Here is a 16,321-nt window from a genome sequence, read left to right on the forward strand (position 1 = left end):
CGCTGCCGCCGCCACCGCCACCGCCACCATGGTGAGTATTGGGGCTTCAAACGGGGTTCAGCCACACTCGCGGCCCTCAAGGCTTCGTTGGTTACGCTGAGGTTTAAAACCCGGTCTGAGGCCGTTCCGCTTCCCTCCGTATTTCGAGGTTTTGGTGCTCTGGCCCTGGCCTTGCGGACGTTTCGGGAGGGGAGGACGAGGTTGAGGACACGGAACCTCCCAGAACTGTGCGGCCGCGCCGCAGTCGCGTCTCGTCTCTCCTGTCCTTATGAATTGATAACAGAACGAAAACCAGCCCGGGAGCTACCCGTATACAGAGCCCTTAGTGAGTTCCGAGTGCTGCGCGTCGTCAGCCCGCTAGGAGCCTCGTGAACAGGGGTGCTGTTACTATCAACGCCTTACTGATGAGCGAACTCGAGGTGCAGACAGGTGAAGCCTCTTGCCCGGCTGCTACTTGGCAGCCCCCTCCTTCCTCCGGTTCTGCCAGCCACTGCTCCCAGCAGAGACGGTCCAGCAGGTGCTCAGCCTAGGGCTCCCAGGTATGAGGGGCCCTTCAGGAAACTGCTGGAAGGATGAGCAGAATGAACCTCTGAGATTAGCGACTTCTCTTTTTTAACTCTCTGTGGCATCCACGCTATGCTTTCACGCCCTACTCTCTCATTGAGGGAATGAATGAGAAGGAAGACATGAGCGTGTCTGGACTGAGCCTGGCACGATCTAGTAAATTCATGCTTTAGGAAGACGGGTGTGCCTCAGCAGCAGGTTTGAGGGAGCCCGCGGGAACCCAGAAATCAGAACACTGGGTTTCCTTCTTGCTCTGCTGGGGTGGGAAATCAGGTGTTAAATCTTGAACCTGTTTTGGCCTCTGGTTCATCAGCTGCTAAACAGAATTGGGACTTACGCGCTGGCATTCTGCTCATTCTAAATGATTTTTAACTGGTTGTGAAGGGGTAGGTTGTCTTGAGTGAGGCCTCTTACTACTTAATAAGCACCAGACAACTCCAGGTTCTTCGGGAGAAAGCTTTAAGACATATACACTCCTGTTCAGAAGCGTGGCTCACCAACCTTGGCTGGTGGGTAAGGGTGGTTAGAGATAAATGCTGGTTGTCTCCACCATCCTCTATAACCTGCTATAAAACTACATCTCAGTAAACTTTTTTTTTTCCAGAATCTCATCCCTCAGCCATTGAATTTAGGGGATTTTGATGTAACAACTAATTTTCGTTCTAATTAGGGAGCCTGGTGGAGTGGAAAGCTTTGCGGGCTGAGACTTAAAAAGAGGATGGCGGGGAACCAGCAGTTGGCATAATGACTGTGTCGCTGGACTCCCACGTAGTCAACCGCGGTTCGCGTCCCGGACCCAGTGGCTTAAAACTCACGCCGGGCACATGTGTGTGCGTGCCCAAGATCCCGAGAGGAGAATGGAGGAGAAGGGATTGCGGCGTGACTATCCCCCCTGGGGGGTGATTTCTCACTTTCTGTCTCTCTGTCTCTCTCTGTCTGGCGAGCGCACGCGCCCTATAGCGAAAAAAAAAAAAAAACTCTCAAGAGGGTGGCGTTCATTTCCCATCTCTGCCTTTAACTAGCTCTGTGATTTTAGCAAGTGCTCTCACTTCTCTGGGCTTCTTGATTTCTTTAGTCTGTCGAGTGGCCCTGATTGACTCTGCCCACAATACCACGCAACGCACAGGTGAAAGCCCTTTGTAACCTATATTGCTCGGCGCAAGGAGATTCCCTTATCCTCTCGCCTTTGTAGACCTTGGGGGCCACCTGTTCAGTTCATTCAGCAGATGGTCACAGAGCTCCTCCTGTTTGTAAGATTGTGCTGGATATGAGGGGTTTGGAAGTGCACCTGACTCAGCTCCAGGGAGTTCACCTTCTAGTGCAGAGAAGAATCTGCAGACAGTGTTGTGGCAGAAGGAACCAGGGTGGGAACCAGGTCTAGGATTTAATGAGAAAACCTGCTCCCAGCAGAGATGGTCCCAGCTTGATGGGTACCTTCTGGACAACGTTGCAGCCACCCTTTAATAGTGTCCACCTTTCTAAAAAGTCAAGTCAGACTATACCTGCAGGGTTTGTGCTGGAAAGGGTGAAACATGGGAAATGGCAAAAAAAAATGTCAGTTCCAGACAGAAACCTTAGAGAAGAGTAATTGAGCAAAAGAAAAAAATGTCAGTTTTGTGCAGTTTATTCATTCAGCAGATGGTCACAGAGCTCCTGTTTGTAAGATTGTACTGGGTATGAGGGGGTTTGAAACTGCACCTGGCTCCGCTCCAGGGAGTTCACCTTCTAATGCAGAGAAGAAACTGCAGATAGTGTTGTAGACATGCAGGAGTCCAGTTGGAGATCTTAGAATCTTCGATAAAAGGGGAGGAACATGTGGGGCGGACCTCAAAGAATGGGTAGGAAGAAGATCGTGATAACTTTGTCCCAGCCCTACAAACCGTGTGACCCTGGATCCCACTAGGTGACAGTCCAGGGTCGGTCACGAGTGGTGGACCAGCGAGCAGCCTCAGGAGAAACGTGAACCAAGTCTCGAGGTCTTAGCTAATAACCCTGCTATGTGTAGACTGCCTGAACCATTAGAAGCTCCGTCATCCAGTTCCCTCTGGGTCCTTCATCATCCTTGAGGGAAGCCAGGACTGCCTGACGCTCTCCCCCACACGTCGAGCTCTCTGAATCTGTGTTTTCTTGACACCTGCGTTGCTTGAACTCTGCTTTTTCTTTCTGTATCATCTGGCCGATTCTGTTGGGTCGTTGGAAAAGTCACGACGTGTTTTCCTATGCAAAAATGCATCCTAACTTTTAAGATGACCCAACCCTTACCATCTAAGGCCCAGTTCATGTCTACCACAACAACCTCCTCTAGGCACTTAGAACACATGTACACCACGATTAGAGGATCCATCCTGCCGTGTGCAGGTTATTTATGTGCCAGCTTCTCAACCTCTTTTTCATGTGTGTCTGCAGCCATGGTATAGTGCTTGGTAAAAGAAGGTACTTAGAACGACTGTTTACTGAATGCACGAATAAGTACTTGCGGTCAAGAACTTTAGAAACAGTTGGATTTGATGAGATGATTACATTCTAACAGCCATCCATCAATTTACTAGTGATCTTTATCTTTGGTTCTAGGTGTCAGTAATTAACACGGTGGACACCTCCCATGAGGACATGATTGTAAGTATTCATTTAGCCCTCCCTTGCGGGCTGTGGATGTAGGCATTTGTTTAAATTGTCCAAGAGCATGTGCACTCACCAGAGGGAGGGAGTAAGCACCCTTCCCCCTCCCCAAGTAAGAACAGACTTTCTTCAGTCTCCTCTCCTCCGTTTCTCCATCCTGTTGAGATCCCAGGGGCGCACACGCACCCAGCATGTTCCCCAAGCCACTAGGGCCAGTACTCAAGCCATGGTCGGCCCTGGGATTTGGTTCTCCCAACCAAATCCCACAGGGCTGACCTGACATGGGCATTTCTGTAGGAGGGAAGCAGTCTGGGTTTGTTGTTATCCCTTTCTGTGGATCATTCATAAGTCCAGATGGGGCTTTGCAGCAGTTGCCAGTCAGGCTGTAGCCTTGGGGAATGCTCAGTCTTGTAGCAGTGCCCTCCGACTTGGCGGGTCTGTGGCGTTCAGGTCACTGTGCTGAGGGGAACCAGGGAATGGTTTGTAGCTCAAGGCTGTCAGTCATCTGGCCAGCATCTTAACCTGCCCTGGGATGGAGGGTGAATTGGTGCCAAGGTTTGACAGTAATCTTCCTACCTGTCCTCCTCCTGCGGTCACTTCCTAGCCCCACTTAAAGTGGGGTCAAAGAAGAGAGGGTAGAATGAGATTCAGTACAAGGCAGAGTGCAGCCACAGTGAAAGCCCAAGGTGGAGCCAGATAGGACCACCACAGACCATAGGCCAGACGAGGCCCTTTGAACCAGAAGTCATTACTCAGGGCGTTTCCTGGGAGACAGACACGGGGCTCAGAATAAGACAGGGCTGCAGAAGAAGGTCCAGAGGTTAAAGTCTCCAGCAGGAAAAATGTAGACTTTGCTTCTTGTGGGGCCAGGTCAGTCGGCTTATGGCATTTCATGCCAGGGTTCCTGTCCTGGTAGCTTGTTCACCTGCAGTTGCGTTTGGGTTTCTGAGCGGTCACCCAGTCTCAGAATCGCATGTGTTCCCTGGGTTCGGTCATGAGTGGTCTAGCTGCAAGGCTGTGCCCCCTTAGAGACAGCGTGGTACCCTGGGCAAGAAAGATCCAATCTGAGACTTCCTGGCCAGTGTGAGGAGGATCTTCAAAATGTTCGTGTATTATGAAAAAACTATGCATGAATTTCAAAATAACCTGTACCTTAATTACATCATTTCATGAACTTTTAAAATTCCCCCTTAGCTTTTCTGAGCTAGCCTCAGTTTCCTCATAGGAAAAATCCCAGGCATGCTGCCTGCTTGCGTGGGTTTGTTTAATGAGCTCTTGAGGCAGAGCAGTAATGATGAACATTTGCCTGTTCACTAAGTGAATATCTCGTTTAATTTTTATAACCTTTGGAGCAGAAGTGATCATAGGCTCTTTTAAAGATGAAGAAACTGAAGCTCAAAGAGATCGGGTAATTTTCCAGAGGTTGCACAGCAGATCAGCTAAGGAGACGGGTGAACCTCTTAGGTGCTCTGCCCTGCGTCCTCCATGGTGTGATAGCACCCTGCAGCAGTGCTTCTTCACACCTGTGCTGCCTGCCTCCCAAGAGGCCAAGGCCCGGTGCAGTGAAGGAGGTTAACTTCCAAAGAAAAATGAAGATGTTTTCCTTGGTAGGGAGGTGAGAGAGGAATGCCAAGGCAGACAGAGTGAATGCTTCCTTCGAGAGGGTAGCAGTTGCTCCTGAGGACCACAGGAGTGACGACATAGTTGCCGAAACCCCAGGTGGGAGAGCTGAGGAAAGTGGCATCCAGTGGAATAGGCCGAGCCAGCAAGCAGAAGGAACCAGGGTGGGAACCAGGCCAGAGGAACCATTGCCCAGATGGACGAGGAACCCCAGGCGGAGGCCAGCGTGAAGGAATTCAGCTCTGAACAGTGAGGCCAGTGGCATCTAAGGTGGTGTTCCCGGGTGGGGAATCTGAGGTGCCAGGTACACTTCTAGGAGAAATGTCCCCAAAGGATCTGGAGCTCTGGATGGAGAAAGGAGCCTAGATCTCTGAATGGGACCCATGTCCAGGCCAGAGATGGACCACAGAGGACCTGACTAGAGCCTACAGGCAGTCAGAGGCTGCTCTTTTACCAGCTCTCAAGCCCCAGGCTTGGGTCCTGGGGCTGCAGCTGAACTTGGGGTATCTTTCCCAGTAGCCCAGGGACCCTAAGAACACATGGACAGGAAAGAAGAAGAAAAGGACAAAAAAAAAGAAAGAAAACAAAAAGCTAGGCCAGCTTTGTTCTCCCACCCCTACTGTACCGAATAGGACAGAAAGGAACCCTAAAGATGTCATGGGTCTGTAAAACCAGCAGGGTATGGCTGGCTTTGTCCCTTTCAGAAAGGCACTGCCTACCGGAGAAGCAAGAATGTTGACATGCTAGCCTCCTGCCTGCTGTGGTTCTTGGAGGTTAGATTAATTTCTGCTAGATTGTGGTCCAGACTAGACACTGGTGACTGCTCACCGCACCCTCGCCCACCCAACCTGCAGGCCTCTTTAGCTGTTTTCCTTTGCAGCATGATGCCCAGATGGACTACTATGGCACCCGCCTGGCAACCTGCTCATCAGACAGGTCCGTCAAAATCTTCGATGTGCGCAACGGAGGGCAGATCCTCATCGCTGACCTCAGGGGGTAAGTGTAGCCGCAAGCCCAGGGAAGATCTCCAGAAATGATTCGGATTCAGAGCCGACAGGTGGCATGGTGGTTGAGGTGCTGGACTTCCACATGGCTGACCATGTTTCGAGTCCTGAACCTGGCAGCCCAAAAATCACAACAAATGATGTTAAATCAATAAGTGTTTCTTTTTTTTTTTAAAGAGAGAATGGTTTGGCTTCTCAAGCCTTGCCATAAGCATAGAGGACAGGGCGAGAGCCCAAATCCAGAGCAGCCCAAGTGCATTTGGCAGCGAGGACGTCTGGACTCCAGCCAGCCTGGCCATTGTCAGCAGACATCCCCAGGGACGAGGGCACTACTAGTGGATCCAGAGGTGACTCCCAGCTCTTCCCCCATTAGAAGACCCTGGGCTGTGAGGCAGTTGACCTCCACAGCCTTCATGTGCCCGTCCTCCAAATGGGGCTAGTACTGGGTAGTCTACTCCAAGGTCCTGACACAGTGCCTAGCAGTTAGGAAGCCCTCCATGCAGGCCACCGCTGCTGTGCGCGGTGCTACCAAAGTGTCACTCAAGCATTACTGTAAGAGTAATGCAAGAACGTGATAGTAGTTTTATAAATTCCATTGTTCCACTTGTTTGCCCATGGCAGGTGTTCAGTGAAAGCTTACAGAATCAATTCTCTTCCTACCTTAGTAGGAATCTTTGAGGGGGGCTGGCAGGTAGCGTGGTGGTTAAGGATGCTGGACTCCCACATGGCAGACCGCAATTCGAGTCCTGAACCTGGCGACTTTCTCTCCCTCTCTGTCCCTCTCTGGTTAAATTTAAATAAATAAATAAATAAAGTTAAATAATTCTTTTTTTTTTTTTTTAAAGATCTTTAAGGAAATGTTGGGTCATTTTTATGGCCACGTGAAACTCCACTGCTTTTCCTCAGTTTCCTGCCTTTCACCGAGTTGTGGCTTCTTAGCCTGGGTTCCACGGGTTGCCAGGATTCTGCAGATAGACTTCAGGGGCTGGGGAATGAGATGGGGGAAGAACAGTTGCATCTTTATTGTCGGTGACTCTGCTGCTTAGCTTTCCTTCAAGTATGGATATAGGCCAGAAACACTACTATACACAGCAGTGGGTAGTACCTGTCACTCTGTCACCAGCAGCAGTCACAGGTATTTTCACCTCACCTGATAGTGTTGTCGCTCTCTGAAATTATAGTGGTTATTAGACCTACCCGTAGAATTTGCTGTGTGTTAACTGGGAAGTTCATGCATCACTAGCTCATAAGTGTTTTTTTATTTTATTATTTATTATTTTAACATTTCTTAAATTTATACATAATCACTGTGCATTTCTTTTATCATCAACAGATCACTTTTCTTTTTTGTGTCTATTAAATGTTTGGTTTCTTTGAGTTTTTTTTTTTTTTTTTTTGCAAATTCCCTCCCTCTCACCCTCTATTGCCCACCCCCTCCTCTACTATCTTTACTCTCTACAGTTGCCCTCCCTGCTATTGTACCTTCCAGTCCTTCGGTTTTCTTTCTGTGCAGTACAGACATTCAGTGTGTGTGTGTGTGTGTGTGTGTGTGTGTGTGTGTGTTTGAAAGGTTTTTGCCATAGGGCATGTGCACTCACTGGAGGGAGACAGAGACAGTGAAAGGGAAAGTTAGAAATCACTCCCAGGGAATGGCCACGCCACAGTCCCTTCTCCATTCTCCAGGGGATTTGGGGCACACTCACGCACATGCGCCCAGCATGGTTTTCAAGTCCAGGGCTCTAACCGCAGTCAGCCATGTGGGAGTCCCGCACCTTAGCCACTACACTACCTGCTGGCCTCGTCGTTAAATATATATTAAGTAGGGACATATGGTGCCTGTCTTCTATACTCTGTCTTGCTTAGCGTTAAATCTTCCATATTCGTTCACTTTCTATCAAATGTCTGTCTCGTTTTTTTATGGCTAAGTAGTCTGTACAGTGCATATGCCACAGTTTTTCAGTCCAGTCATCTGTTCTTTGACATTTGGGTTGATTCCATGTACTAGCAATTGTGAATAAGGCTGCAGTGAACACAGATATGCAGGTATTTTTCTGAGTGTGTTTTACTAGCCTTTGGGTAGATACCCAAGAGTGGAATTACTGCGTCCTATGTTGTATTTGTAGGTTTCTGAGGAACCTCCACATTGTTCTCGACAGTGGTTGACTGATTTACATTCCCACCAACATTCTCACCACAGCCTCGCCAGCACTTACCATTCTTTATTTTTTGATTTTAGCCATTCTGACTAAAATTCATGGTGGTTTTAGTTACATTTCCCATATGATAAGAAATGTTGACTTTCTTTTTTAACATGTTTTTTTCTTTTACTATCTTCCTTGAAGAGTTGTCTGTCAGCCCATTTGGCCATCTTTTAATTGGACTTTATTATTTATTTTGTGTGTGTGTGTGATTAAGCTGCTTGAGTTCCCCATATAGTGTTGATTATCAGTCCCTTATCTGAGACATAGTTTGAAAATATAGTCTTCCATTCTAAGGGTTGTCTCTTTACCCTAACTATTTTCTTCTGCAGAAGATGTTTAGCCTGATGTAGTCCCACTTAACCTATTTTCAGGATTGTCATCTGTGCTTCGAGGCGGGGGGGCTCACTTAGGAAGTCTTTGCCAACTCTGTCTTCAAGAGTTTCCCCTGTGTTTTCCACCGTAGTTTTATAGTTTGAGGTTTTATGTTTAGATCCTTGATCCATTGATTTTTGGTAATGGTGAGAGATAGGAGTCCAGTTTCATGTTTCTGCAGGTAGATATTGAGATATTCCAGCATTTGCTGACGATAACTCCAGAATTTGCTGAAGATATTCCAGCATTTCTTTTCCCCACCGGGTTGTCTTGTACCCTCTGTTGAAAATCACTTGGCTGTATGTTTTGGAGTTTATTATTTCTAGGTTCTCAATTCATTTTTTCTTTTTTGTTTTAGAGGTTTTTGCTATAGGGTGTGTACACTCGCCAGGCAGACAGAGAGAGACAGAAAGCGAGAAATCACCCCCCAGGGGGGATGGCCACGCTGCAATCCCCTCTCCTCCATTCTCCTCTCGGAATCTTGGGCACGCATGCACAGGCGCCCAGCATGAGTTTTAAGCCACTGGGTCCAGGACGCGAACCATGGTCTACTACGTGGGAGTTCAGCGACACAGCCATTACACTAACTGCTGGTCCCCTGGGTTCTCAATTCTGTTCCTTAGTCTACCTGCCTGTTTTGTGCCAGTACCATGGCGTTTTGATTATTACAGCTTTGTAATATATTGGGTCACATTTTTGCATAGAAAAAAAAAATCATGGGGACCAGAAGATGACATAATGGTTACATTGCTGGACTCCTGTGTAAGGTGACCGTGGTTCAAGTCTGGGACCCAGCGGCTTAAAACACATGCTGGGTGTGTACATGTGTGCCCAAGATCCTGAGAGGAGAATGGAAGAGGGATTACTGCATGGCCATTCCCCCGGGAGGTGATTTCTCACTTTGTCTCTCTGGCAAGTGCATGTACCCTATAGCAAAAATCTCACTTTAAAAATAAAAAAAGAGAGAGAGAGAGACCAGCAGATGGTGTAATGATTATGTCGCTGGACTCCCATGTAGTTGACCACAGTGCAAGTCCCAGACCTGACAGCTTAAAACTCAGGCCGGGCACCTGTGCATGTGTGCCCAAGATCCCAAGAGGAGAATGGAGAAGGGATTACTGTGTGGCCAACCCATCTCCCTGGAGGATGGGAGGTGATTTCTCACTTTCTATCTCTGTCTGGGAAGTACATGCGCTCTATAGCAAAAAGCTCTAGCTCAAAAAAAAAACCAAAACATACCTTTCCCAATGATGCAACATTTTGAGGTCAGAAAGTGAGATGCCTCATACTTTATTCTTTTTGCATGGTATTACTTTGGCAATATGGGGCCTTTTATGATTCCAAATAAATTTTACTGTTTTTTCTGTTGAAAAACAGTATGAATAACAGCACTGTAGTTTTACCAGAATTATATTGCATTTATAGATTAATTTGGGCCAGGCTGACATTTTGATTACATTTATTCTTCCAATCCAGAAACACAGGATCTTTCTACTTTTTTGTATTTTTTTTTCACTTTAAGTTTTTTCATAGTTTTTCTTGTAGAGGTTGGTTTATTCACATCTTATATTTTTTGTGGCTCCTGTAAATGGGATTGCTTTCTTCAGTTCTACCTCATTGTGTTCAGTGTCGGCATAGTAAAATGCTATCGCTTTCTGTATGTTGATTTTGTATCCTGCCACTTTATTTATTTATCACTTCCAGGAGGTTTTTGTAGATTCTTTTGGATTTTATATTTATAATCATCAAATGGGGATAATTTCACTTCCTTTTTTCTTATTTGAATGCCTTTTATTTTACTCTCTTGTCTCATTACATTGGCTAGGTTTTCCAGTACTATATTACGAAGGAGTAGAGAAAGTGAGCATCCTAGTCTTGTTCCAGTTTTTAGGGGAAAAGCTGAAAGTTTTGTATGTGAGCTATGGGTTTGTCATAGATGGCTTTTGTTGTGTGGTGAAATGCCCCTTTTATGCCAGTTTTATGACAGTCTTAATAATGAAGGGATTTTATATTTTATCAAGTACTTTTTCTGCATCAGTTGATATGATTGTTCTTCCATTTTAACCAGAGAGCAACAGACAGAAGAAAGGGAGAATGAGAAAGCAAACCACCAGGTTCAGGACTTGAACTGTGGTCAGCCATATGGGAGTCCAGTGCTTTATCCACCATGCCATCTACGGGCCCCCCATCATGTGGTTTTTAACTTCTGTTAATGTGATGTATTATGTTTATTTTGTGTGTTGAATCACCCTCGCATCCCTAGGATAAAGCCTACCTGGTCGTGGTATATAATCTTACTAATGGTTGGTAGATATGATTTAACGAGTACTGTATTGGGAATTTTTGCATCTGTATTCTCAGGGATAGTGATCTGTTGTTCTATTATAGAACTATATGAGGGTGATGGAGGCTTCACAGAATTAATTTGGGAGGGTTCCTTCCTTGTGGATCTTCAGAAACAGTTTGAAAATCGGGATTAGGTCTTTAAAAATTTCGTAGAATTCGGGGCCAGCAGGTGGCATGGTGGTTGAGCTATTGAACTCTGATATGACTAACCAGGGTTCAAGTCCTGGATCTGGCAGCTTGCTTTCCCACTTTTTCTCTCTCTTTCTCTCTGGTGAACACATGTGCCCTATGGGAAATTAAAAATAATAATAATGATGATCATGAAAGTAATAATTAAAAAAAAAAAGAAAAGCTTTCTAGAATTTGAAAGCGAAGCCATCAGGACCTGGGCTTTTCTTTTTAGGGAAACTATTTACTGATTCATTCTCATTGTTTGTTAAGGGTCTATTCAGCCTTTCTGTGTCTTCATGGTTCGAGCTTGGTACACTACACGCATCCAAAAATTTGCCCATCTCATCTAGATTTTCTTCTCTGTTGGCATATAATCGCTTATAGTATTCTCTCATGATCTGTTATGTCTGTTGGAATATCACCTGTTTTGTTGCTGATTTGGTTTATCTGGTTCCTTTCTCTATTCTTGAATAGCTGTGTGTCGATTTTGTTTATTTTCCCTAAGAACCAACTTTTGGTTTCATTTATTTCCTATATAGTTCTTTTATTCTCCATTTCATTTATTTCTGCTTGAATCTTTATTATTTATTTTCTCCTGATATTTTGGGGGTTTATTTTTGTTGCTTTTCCAGTTTCCTGAGATGTGTTATTAGGTTGTTTGCCACCTTTTCTTTTTTTTCCTTGAAGGCACTAATTGCTATGAGCTTCCATCTTGAACGACTGCTTTTGCTAGGTCCCTTATGTTATGGAAACTCGTGTGCTCATTATCTTTGGTTTCAATCCATCTTTTGATTTCAGTGTTAATTTCTTCAATCCTACTAAGTCATTGAGAAGTGGGTGGTTTAGTTTCCATGTGTTTGTGTATTTTCAAGGGTTTTTTCTGCAAGTTAATTTCAAGTTTAATTCCATTGTGGTCAGAGAGGATGCTGGATGTAGTTTCTATACCTTTGAATTTGTAAAAGCTTGTTTTGTGCCCTATCATGTGGTCAGTCTTTGAAAATGTCCCACACAGGAGTGAGAAAAACGTGTGTATTGTTATTGGGTGAAAAGTTCTATAGATGTCTGTCAGGTCCATTGGCTTTATGGTATTTAATCCTGTATCTCTGCTTATTTTTGCCTCGATGATGTAGAGGGGACAAGGGGGTGATGAGATCTCTGATGATTATTGTGTTGCAGTCTGTTTCTCCCACTAGATCAAGCAGTCTGTCTTTCATACATTTGGGTGCTCCAGTGTTGGATGCATAGATATTAAGTGTTATATCTTTAAGTGTTATCGCTTCTCGATGGATTAGCTCTTTCAGTACTACATAGTGTCCTTCTTTTTCCCTTCTTACAGTTGTTGTCTTAAAGTCTATTTTATCTGATACCAGTATCATGCCTCTAGCCTTTTTTTTTTTTTTTTTTTTGAGAGATTTTCACCGTAGGGTGCGTGCGCTTGCCAGACAGACAGAGAGAGACAGAGAGACAGAAAGCGAGAAATCACCCCCCAGGGGGGATGGTCACGCCGCAATCCCTTCTCCTCCATTCTCCTCTCGGGATCTTGGGCACGCACGCACATGCGCCCGGCATGATGACTCTAGCCTTTTGATTTCCATTTGCACACAGTATCTTTTTCCAGCCTTTCACTGTCAGTCTATGCGTCTTTATCCATGAGGTGTGTTTCTTGTAGGCAGTCTATAGAGGGCTCCCTTTTTTTTAAAATCCATTCAGCCAGTCTCTGTCTTTTAATTGGAGAATGTAATCCATTAACTTTCAGCATTGTTACTGATATTTGCAGACTTATCCCTGTCATTTTGTAAGCCATTTTTCTTGGTTTTCTGGTGTTCTTTCATTTTCATTTGTCTCTCTTTAGTTTTCCTTTCAGTATTTCTTGAAGAGCTGGTCTAGTGTTGGTAAATTCTTTCAAGTTTTGTTTATCTGAGAGTGATTTTATTTTATGGGAAGCCATTTGAAGGATAATCTTGCCAGGTATAGTAATGATTGGAATTTTCTTTTCTTTAGCGTTTTGAATGTATCTGCCCATTCCTTCCTTGCTTGCATTGTTTCAGTTGAGAGATCTGATGCTAGCTAGCCTAATGGGATAACCTTTGTAAGCCACTTGATGTTTTGCTCTTGCTGTTTTTTAGAATTTTGTCTTTGTCTTTTACCAGTCTGGCTATAATGTGCCAGTGTGGAGGATCTTGTGTTGATGGTATTTGGCGTCCTTTTTGTTTCCTATGTCTGGATGTCTGAATGTTTCTCTAGGTTTAGAAAGTTTTCTGTAAATATTTCATGGAATACATTTTCTTTTTTTTGCGGGGGGGAGAGGTTTCTGCTATAGGGCGTGTGTGTTAGCCAGAAAGACAGAGAGACAGAAAGCGAGAATTCACCCCCCAGGGGGATGGCCACACTGCAGTCCCTTCTCCTCCATTCTCTTCTTGAGATCTTGGGCATGAACACACACACACACACCCAGCATGAGTTGAAGTCACCAGGTCCGGGACTTGAACCATTGTCGACTACATGGAGTCCAGCAACAGAGCCATTACGCCAACTACTAGTCCCCATGGAATGCCTTTTCTATGCCCTTCTCAGATTCTTCACCTGCTGGAACACCAGTTATTCAAATACACAGGTGTTTAATGGTAGTTAGTATTTCCCAGTTGTCCTCGTTTGGGAGGGAGCGTTATTTTTTAATTCTTTTTGGTGATTTTGTGTAAGTCAAAGCCTTTGTCTTCTAGATCCGAGATCCTATTTTCTGCATGTTCTAATCTATTAACACTTCCAGGAGAGGTTTTGATTTCTCGTACTAGTTTTCACCACTAGAGGTTGTATTTGATTCTTTTTATGATGTCTATTTATGGAGTTCCCCCTTTAAGTCATGGGATGATTTTCTCCTCCCCTGGAGTTCATTGTCTGATTTCTCTTGCATCACATTTAGTTATAGTAAACATTCTGAATTCTTTTTCTGACATTTCAGTGATTTTTCTCTGCTTTTTCCATCGTTGGAGATGAGTTATTGTGTTCCTTTGTTGGGGAAGTATTTCCTGGTTTTCTCAGGGCTGAGGCTTTTCTGTGATTTTGTGATTTGGTGATATATTCACTTCTGGCTAATTCTTTTTTTTTCTTTTTTCTTTTTTTAAGAGGTTTTTGCTATAGGGTGCATGCACTCGCTGGAAAGACAGAGAGACAGAAAGCGAGAAATCACCCCCCAGGGGGTATGCCCACACTGCAATCCTTTCTCCTCCATTCTCCTCTCAGGATCTTGGGCACACATGCACACGTGCCCGGTGTGAGTTTAAGCCACCAGGTCCGGGACTCGAACCACGGTCGACTACATGGGAGTCCAGCGACATAGTCATTACGCTAACTGCTAGTCCCATGGCTAATTCTTTAGAGTAGGTTTCTATAGTTGTGTGCTTCCCTTTGTTGTGAATCTGTGCCAATTTCCTTCTTTTACTGTGGGTGGCAATGTGGTATCCACAGTGGGAGTCTCAGGTTTGGATTTATAGAAGAGATTCTCTTTCCTGGTGGGTTCTGTGAGGGAAGAGGATTCCTCCAGAGCCTCGCAGTGTTCAGATGCCTGGCTCCCTATATAACTAGACCTTTTTAGTCCCGTGTGTGGGGGACTGAGCAGCAAAGTGAGAATGTAGACTGACAACAAAAATCTCAGTGTGTGGATGGAATCAGCCCCACTTCCCGCATCCTAGTCTGGGCACGGGGCTTCAGGTGGAGAATGGCTGCTAAAAGGCCTGTTTTCCCCTCTGCTCCTTATAGCTCGGAAACTCCAGGATGTGTGTGGGGGGGGGGAGGTTACAGCTGAATCAGCCCTGCTTCCCACACCCTAGACTAGGCCTCTCCTACGTTTTCACCCTAGGGCAGAGAGAGAGAAAGGGAAAAATCACCTGCCAGGGAGAAGGCCACACCACAGTCCCTTCTCCATTTTCCTCTTGGGATTTTGGACATGCGCGAACACGCGCTTGGCGTGATTTTCAAGCCTCCAGGTCTGGGGACTAGAATTATGGTCAGCCGTATGGGAGTTGTGTTCATTGCCTTGCAAAAGACTGCCCATGGAACTGCATTTCTGCATGTGTCTAAAGGTCACGTGTTTGCTCAGAATGGCCACTCCCTACACAGCACCTCGACCACCACACCACCTGCTGGCCCTATTAGTTGTTTTTTTGTTTTGTTTTTTCAACATTTGTTAACTGCCTGTCAGCTTAATTGGGTTTTCCTCAGAAACCTAGTTCTTTGTATTCTGTACATGATTCTGAGAAGGGGGCCATAACCGTCACTAGATTGCACCAGACCTGGGCAAGTAAGTGCTCAATAGTTGCTTCTCGGCTGAATTAAAGAATATGTGAACTAAGTCAGAGTGCAGTTGGGGAACTGGCCTGCAAGTTCCTCTCTTCCTGTGTGTCAAGGTCTCTGTGTAGGAGCTCCCAGCTGTACAGACCTGCCAAGTGAGGCTCAGTGATGACCAGTGGTAGAGAAGTCATATTTGCTGTGACTCCATACTTTCTAGAGCTCTTCTGAAATTCTTTGGCAGTTCTGGCCTACGATGGAAGTCATTGAGTTCTGTCCAAAATAGTACCTGGTAGAAGCAGCCTGGGTTCCCCTGGCCCATCTGAGCAGCCTCTGACCCTTCCCCTTACAGACACGAGGGTCCCGTGTGGCAGGTGGCCTGGGCCCACCCCATGTATGGCAATATCCTGGCATCGTGCTCCTACGACCGGAAAGTCATCATCTGGAAGGAGGAGAATGGCACCTGGGAGAAGACGCACGAGCATGCGGGACATGACTCCTCAGGTACGCTGAGTGTGGCTGTGGGGGTAAGCCAGGGCCCCCGGGCAAGGAAGGCCTCCATCGTAGCCAAAGCCCCGGCCCCCTCCCCTGGTCTCTCCACAGCTGAGTTAAGGCCCTAGGACTCGAGGACAGTGCAGAGCAGACTGAGAAAGGGAACCCAGTGAGTGTTCCTTAAGATTTATTCATTTTAAGTTTTTGCTCAGATTCTCGTCCTCCTTAGTGTTTTTACTATCACCCTTGGTTTATGAAATGATGATAGCAGCAGCTGATAAGTTTCTCTAATGTCTTTGATCGACAAACCCGAGGCTCCCCCCAGTGGTCCCTTCAGAGGCTTTAGAGAGTGAGTAAAACCATCCATGTGGGCCGTGCTCCCTGCTCACTGTGCATCCCTCCTGCAGTCAACTCCGTGTGCTGGGCCCCCCATGACTGCGGCCTGATCCTGGCCTGTGGGAGCTCAGACGGGGCCATCTCCCTGCTGACCTACACCGGGGAAGGCCAGTGGGAAGTGAAGAAGATCAACAACGCGCACACTGTAAGTTCGGGCCCCGCCTTCTCCGTGGAGACCGGCTCTGCTACCTTGCCACGTGTCTGCCTGCTCCTTGTGGGGGGGGGGGGGCCCGCTGGCCGGTGGCGTTGGAG

The 16,321-nt window shown here is 46.1% G+C and overlaps 1 protein-coding gene across 1 annotated transcript in view; it reads left to right on the plus strand.

Moving 5' to 3' along the window:
• Positions 1–6: 6 nt before the first annotated feature.
• The window catches only part of SEC13 (SEC13 homolog, nuclear pore and COPII component), a 32,246-nt gene continuing 15,931 nt past the window's right edge, over positions 7–16,321 (plus strand). Inside the window, exons 1-5 of the mRNA XM_006151991.1 lie at positions 7–31; positions 3,136–3,180; positions 5,684–5,799; positions 15,534–15,685; positions 16,081–16,214. Of these exons, the coding sequence (XP_006152053.1) occupies positions 29–31; positions 3,136–3,180; positions 5,684–5,799; positions 15,534–15,685; positions 16,081–16,214 (450 nt within the window). The 5' untranslated portion in view covers positions 7–28. The remainder of the gene's footprint in view (positions 32–3,135; positions 3,181–5,683; positions 5,800–15,533; positions 15,686–16,080; positions 16,215–16,321) is intronic.

The sequence above is a fragment of the Tupaia chinensis genome, unplaced genomic scaffold (assembly GCF_000334495.1).
Source record: "Tupaia chinensis unplaced genomic scaffold, TupChi_1.0 Scaffold000333_1, whole genome shotgun sequence".
Lineage (NCBI taxonomy): Eukaryota > Metazoa > Chordata > Mammalia > Scandentia > Tupaiidae > Tupaia > Tupaia belangeri.